At 40.0% G+C, this 6,468-nt stretch overlaps 1 protein-coding gene across 8 annotated transcripts in view; it reads right to left on the bottom strand.

Moving 5' to 3' along the window:
- The window catches only part of pde4d (phosphodiesterase 4D, cAMP-specific), a 203,704-nt gene continuing 197,236 nt past the window's right edge, over window positions 1-6,468 (bottom strand). For 2 of the 8 annotated variants that reach the window (XM_008418380.2, XM_008418379.2), the window contains 9 exons: window positions 5,522-5,615; window positions 5,261-5,436; window positions 5,076-5,174; window positions 4,797-4,961; window positions 4,542-4,641; window positions 3,361-3,515; window positions 3,131-3,253; window positions 2,081-2,263; window positions 1-1,998 (listed from right to left, as the gene is read on the bottom strand). In XM_008418380.2, coding sequence (XP_008416602.1) covers window positions 1,498-1,998; window positions 2,081-2,263; window positions 3,131-3,253; window positions 3,361-3,515; window positions 4,542-4,641; window positions 4,797-4,961; window positions 5,076-5,174; window positions 5,261-5,436; window positions 5,522-5,615 — 1,596 coding nt within the window. In that variant the 3' untranslated portion in view covers window positions 1-1,497. The remainder of the gene's footprint in view (window positions 1,999-2,080; window positions 2,264-3,130; window positions 3,254-3,360; window positions 3,516-4,541; window positions 4,642-4,796; window positions 4,962-5,075; window positions 5,175-5,260; window positions 5,437-5,521; window positions 5,616-6,468) is intronic. The other 6 variants (XM_008418381.2, XM_008418383.2, XM_008418385.2 and 3 more) reach the window with 4 other exon arrangements.

Raw genomic sequence — 6,468 nt, 5'->3', positions numbered from 1 at the left:
AATGTTGATTACATTACTTTTGTTAATGTAATCAACAAAAGTAACTGAAATAAACACATTAAGCTTATTACTGTCTCACATTTTGAATTGCTGAAATAAATGAACCTTTCAGAGATACACTAATTTACTGAGATGCACCTGTATCAATGTAGAGAATAGTCTTATCTGATATTTATGCTGTGCAGCTGATTGTCTTGTTGAAAGCAAAGACAGTAAACTGGAGTTAATGGCAGGAATTGGATGGAAAATGAATTGTTGAAGGCTAAAGATAAGCAGCAGGTGCTGATGTATAAACCAAGCCAAACAGCTAAGAAAATAAAACTAATTTCTCTTTACTTTGTTATAAAATCACTCCAGTCATTTTCAACACCATTACTATTTCTAAACATTTGGAGCACTAGTCAAACCTCTAAAAAAGGTGCTTTTTGTAATAACTACAAAGCATTGCATTGTCTCAGGATGTGTTCAAAAGAACTATAGGCAACAATAAAAACATTTAAGGGCTTACTCCATGTTATGAACGACTCAAATGAGAAGCAAAGCACAAGACCTCAGGTTTCTGCTTCCTTCCCAGAGGAGATTTTCTCTAAAAGTAGGAGTTACTAAAAAGAAAATACAGATTTTAAGACAGAACTAATTGAATACAAGTATAGTGGTATAGGAGTATAAATGCTGTTGGAGCTCTTTTGAACAGCCTTCAAACGCATCTGACACATGTCTTCCTCTACGTTTCTACAAGGTTCCTCGACTTCTCTGACAGCAAAATTAAACTCTAGAAATAGAAAATATCTGAATCTTACATACAATACAAAAAAAAAAAAAAAACAAACAAAAAAAAAAACTAGAGGTTTAGGACAGCATCATGGTGGTTCAGATTTTAGTTTTTGTCAGTCAGGTTATGGAGGAAGACTTCCACATCGCAAATGTGGCTTAACAAGCTCCCAAATGTGCTGCAGTGACCTGTCGGGTTTTGAGCAAAAACATTCTTGCTAATTTATTGTGGAAGGGGGAGAACATGATCAGGGAGATATATAAAAATAAAAGGGAGACTCTCACCAATAACTGACCCTTTGGAGTTATTGGCACTTCATAAAACATAAAGACACAAGTGAACGTTCAGGTGAGGCTGAGACGGATGCAAGAAAAAAGACAAACAACAACAAAAAAACAGAAACAGATGTGATGTATGAGCAGCACTGAAGAGACCGTCCGCATCTACAACTAAAGACTGTAAGGAGGAGGTGGAAGTAAAGACACACCACTTCAGTACAAATGGGAATGAAAGGGAGTTCTTCCTGAGTGCAAAAAAACTTGAAGTAGTACCAATGGGCGTGTCTAAATAAAGAAGACGAGAGGAGTAACCCAGGGTGAGGAGCAGCGCACGCTTTGGAAACACAGACGTATAAAAAACAGATTTCACAAAACTCAAAAAATATTCTATAAATAATAATCTGTCTTTACTAAGAGGAGCAGTTAATCAAAGGCCGTCCATAACTGCTATGTGTCGGGGGATTTCTCCTCCTCTTCGTCCTCTGCCACCTCTTCATTTGCAGCACACGGCTCTGAGCAGGGGGTCTCCCCCTCCTCTTCTGCATTCCCCTCCTCATCGTCATCATCATCGTCCTCCCCCACCTGTTCGTCCAAAGGTATCTCTGTTGATTCGGAGTCCTGCGTACAGAGTGTTTTAGAGTCAGTACAGCTGTTTTCTTCCTCTTCTTCCTCCTCCTCCTCCTCTTCCTCTGGCTGGCTGCCGCTGTCCTTTTCAGTGTCGGACTCCCCGTCCTCCTCCAAGGTCAGTTCAAACTGGAACTTGTCTGCTCCTGGGGGTCGAGTGCCGTCCTCTGGCTCGTCTAAAGCTGGAGATGGACTTTGGGGGATAGTGCTTTGGTACCACTCTCTATTGTCCTCCAATGTGTCCAAGATGTCTTGTGCGTCCGGATGGACAAGGTCGGCCCACGTCTCCCACAGGGGGTGGACGATATAGTCTATGAACCCAACCTGCAATAGAAATGAGGCTCAGTCAGTGTTGAAGTGCTCTGCATGTAGGGCACATCTTTTTCTGCCATCCTGGAATCCTCACCTGGCTCTTTTCTACGGAGGCGTTGTGTTTGTCACACATGGGGCTGATCTCCATCCCTCTCTCCCGTTCTCTGTCCCCTTGGCTGAAGAACTCCTCCATGATGCGGTCCGTCCACTGTCGGTACAGCTGAAGAGGCTTGGTGGGGTTGCTTAGGTCAGCGCAGTGGACCATGTTCTGGAGAACCTGAACCCAGACAAAATCTGTCAGTTTTCTCCTGATAGGCCCTGACCAGGTCAAACACATTCAATAAATAGATTAAAACCAGAGAGGACTATTTTTCATAATGCATTGCGAGAATTAAAGCTTAATTAAAGCCATGGTCCTACATGTGATTCACAAAGTAAGACTGGGGTCCTGGTTGAGGCATTTTGCTTATCCACAAACAATTTAGATGTTTTGCAGCCTTCAGAGTAATATTTATAAAGAGGTAGAAGATGTACTGGGTGTTGCAGCCTGTGATCTGCTCTGCATCTACAGCTCAAAAATACCCACATTTACATTGCAGAGAGCTTTTTCTCTAAGTTTCATATGCAGGCAATTCGTAGAACTGAAATAAAACATGAGGAGAAGTAACAACGAGTCATATTGCAACAAAACAAAGAGTGAACATGCAGGCTTAAATTACAGCATAAGCAAGATAGAAGTTAATTGATGGCTGTAGCTGTTTGTTTTGAGTTAGGTATTGGTTTAGAAGCAAGGGATGAAGATGTCAGAGCATCATTTTAGCTTAACCCCAATAACCCATGATGGGTATTGACATTATGGTCATGAAAAAGACCTGGTTTTGGATAGAAAATAGAAATCTGAATATCACTGGTGAGTGAATAACGCAAGACAAAATCACAACACTAACCTAAAGCAAGCAATATCGTTATTTTATTGTTTTTATCAAGGTTTCAAGGCATCAAGTTTTCAAGCATTTATATTGCTTGATTCAATAGACTTGAACATACTATAAGACCGGTCCTATCAGAAATAATAATAATTTAAAAAAACACCTCGATTATTATTGTTTTATTTTACTTTTTTTTTCTGGACCTTGAAGCTCACCTGTATCCTGTCGGAGTAGTTGTCCAGCAGCAACACACCGGAGCTGGTCACTTTCTTTGTTTCCACCATCGTCTTTAGGTCAGCCAGCAGATTCATGTGTTTGGACATGTCTGTTGCTAGCACCTAGGAGCCCCCAGAAAAAAAAAAAAAAACAGAATACACTCAGCTCAGTGGTTTTTGGGGGGTTTTTTTGGCAACAAAACAACTTCTTTTGTGATCACTGAACTTACGATGTCAATGACCATCTTTCGCAGTGATTGTCGCTGTTTTTTGGTCAAGTTTTGGAAGATGTCACAGTTCTCCTCTTGCAGTAGCTTGAAACCAACTGCTAAGTGGTGGTTCTCCAACACTGATGAGTCATTGTACATCAAGGCTAGCTCTGAATCTGCAGGGAAGACAGGATCAATTATTTTAGGTGTTAACGTTTAAGTAGAAAAATATCTCTTATGCTCTGTGAAATGAGCACCATCGTGTTTTATGCAGACAGCTTTCCTTTACCAGCTTTAGTTGCTCTGACTGTTGGAGCACAATAATGTGAAAGAGGATTAGAGAGAAGAAAGGGGATCCTTATCTGTTGCTCTTTTGGTTGACAGAAGATCGGTCGGGTGACTCCTAACTAGGATGACTCATACAGTCTTTACTGCAGGGATTCCCTATTTTGGGTTTTCAGGGAAACTCTGCACAGTTTTGTGTATGTTTGTGCGAGGCGTATGAGACTGGACTGTGTCTGTTCGGCACTGATTAGTAATAGTCTTATGCAACATTTGCAATAGCCTGGAGGATGGTCGTTTAAAGCGATGCCGCCCAGTGGGTATAAACTCTGTGTTTTTGGTATAAATTGCCAAATTAAAGCGGCGGCCCCTGGAGCCATGATGAGGGTGAGTCAGTTAAAGAGGCATAGCCAGGGTTGAGATTGCTGCTCAAGGACACATTTAGTAACACGACACCATTAGCCTGCTATGTCTGGTTTGAAGCTCAGCTTACCCTTTCTCAACATTTTGTTGCACTGAGTCAAGCTTTTACTTTTCTGTGTTTAAAGTTATTTTTTTTGCGATTTAAGCCAGTCTCTACAGGAATACATCAAAAATATTGAATTTATGCTTCTGCTTTTTACTTGCAAAAAGAAAATTAAAGGTGAAGTATCATTTGCTTTCCAATTCAGAATTATGGCCAATTTTGGGTTGATCTGTCATATAAAATCATAATATAACACGTTAAGGTTTCTATTCTTTGCTTCACAAGATGTAAAAAAATAAATAAATAAATAAAAAATAAAAATAAAAGTTCAGGCAGCATGAATACCTTTCACCAGATACTGTATCGATAATTTAAAATTATATAAAATCCTATTTGAATTTCTATATTTGTTAACCTGATGTTTTAGCTGGCAGAAGCTCATATTTACACTTACTAGTGTTGATGAGGAACTGGTTTGAGACTCCGGGATGGTCCACATCATGAATTGCACTGGCAAAGATGGCAGCGAGGATCTCAAGGTCTGTGAACACAGCCTGAGGAGAAAAAACGGAGCACAGGCAGGGTGAAGGAGAGAACGTTGATTAGACTTCGAGTGGGGGAAGGGGGTTTGATTGAAGCCGACTGTAAAAAGCATGCGATGCGTGTTTATGAGCAGACGTCTGAAAACGTCTGTGCACGCGTGTTTTACCTCAAGGGCGGGGGTGGATAGCAGCACGTGAGTTGACTGGGTGACGTCAGCAGCATGGATGTTGTTATGGTAGGCCACATCGGCATGATAATGGTCTTCTAAGGTCATCAGGTATGTTATAAAGGTGTCGAGTGGAATTTTGAACGTTTTTAACAAGTCTCTCTCCTGAAAGATCAAAAAACAGAAAGCATTTTTTTTTAAAAAAGGGAATAAGGTTGAATATGAGGATTCCTCAGAATTCACATATTCTGAAGAATATGTGAATTCCTCAATATTTACCTGAAATATTGTGTACATCATAACTGTCAGTGGCCGATTCCCAGAGAACTCTGAGATTTTAAAAACATTAAGGCCCCATTTGTTCACATGTTCCAGCTCCTACAGAAAGATTTAGAGACACAGTCAGAACATGTTTGACATACCGGGGCTGTTTCCACCGGTACCTGTGAACATGCAAACAACACCTTTGCCAGCTCATCCTCAGTCTCCGTCTTGACGCCGAAGCGAGGGATGTTTGAGTTTGTGAGGCTGGAAGAGTGTTGCAGTTTTTTCACTCCGCTGATTTGAGACATGGGCTTGTTCTTCTTCTCCTTCTCTTTCTGTGTCTGCGGGGACGGCATCTCCACCTCGTGTTGTTTGTCTGCACCGTAACAAGTGAGTTGATTGTGAGAACTATTAAGGTCTTTTTTTTTTTTGATCCAAGTAATTCCTGAGTCGTCACTCACCGAGAAACGTGCTGGAGATGAATTCAGACACTTGGTTCCCAGATCGGCTCATCTCTGACAGGTGAGTCAGCTCCCGATTCAACATCCTCTTAAACTGAAACGAGGACACACGCACAAACATGATGGCTTTGACAGCTGATAATACAGAAAAAAAGCATCAAAAGTAATTGCTTTTCCAACTGCTCACAAAATCTGAGTTCAGATGCATCTCCATAAACAAGACCAAAAAAAGTTTACTTATTTCACCGATTTCGAAACAGTGAAACCGTATTACATACACAAAAGTTAATTTTTAAGATTGTAGCTTACACCTCATTTTCTTAGAAAGACAGAATTTTACATAAATCCAATAAAACTGATTTTGATAGATTTTCATTGCTTTTCTGGTAATTTTTCCGTTATTGCTTTTCTTCCACTAAACTTTCCCTTAAATTAGATTGATACAGAGCTGCCTGAACTGACCACTTCTTTAGCAATGAATGTTTGTGTTCAAAAAACAAAAATTGTGTGTTATGAACATAAAATGCAGCATAACATTAACATGGGTGATAAAATCACTTTCCATTGGTATGATGTCATTTTCTAATTTTCCAAGAAAATGAATACACAAAGAAAGAAAAAATTGGAGAAATTAAATCCCCCAACATGCTCACCTATACTGAAATACAGATTTCATTAATAAGAACTAAGGGACTGAAAATAGCATATAGAGATTATGTATTTAACTTCACAGATGTTTGAATCACTTGCCGTTTAAGTGCACAGAAATCGTGGAGTGCAAGTTAGATAAATCAGTTTCATCTGCAGATGTTTAAATTTTAGAAATGTCTAGTTTCATCAGAAAAGCAGCTCCCAGGAGTCATCTTTTTTTGGTTTAACACACACACACACACGCACACACCCGCAGACACGCACACACACACACACACACACACACACACACACAC

This window comes from Poecilia reticulata, linkage group LG9 (genome assembly GCF_000633615.1).
Source record: "Poecilia reticulata strain Guanapo linkage group LG9, Guppy_female_1.0+MT, whole genome shotgun sequence".
Lineage (NCBI taxonomy): Eukaryota > Metazoa > Chordata > Actinopteri > Cyprinodontiformes > Poeciliidae > Poecilia > Poecilia reticulata.
The sequence above is the reverse complement of the archived record's forward strand: the minus strand, read 5'-3'. Positions and strand labels throughout refer to the sequence as shown.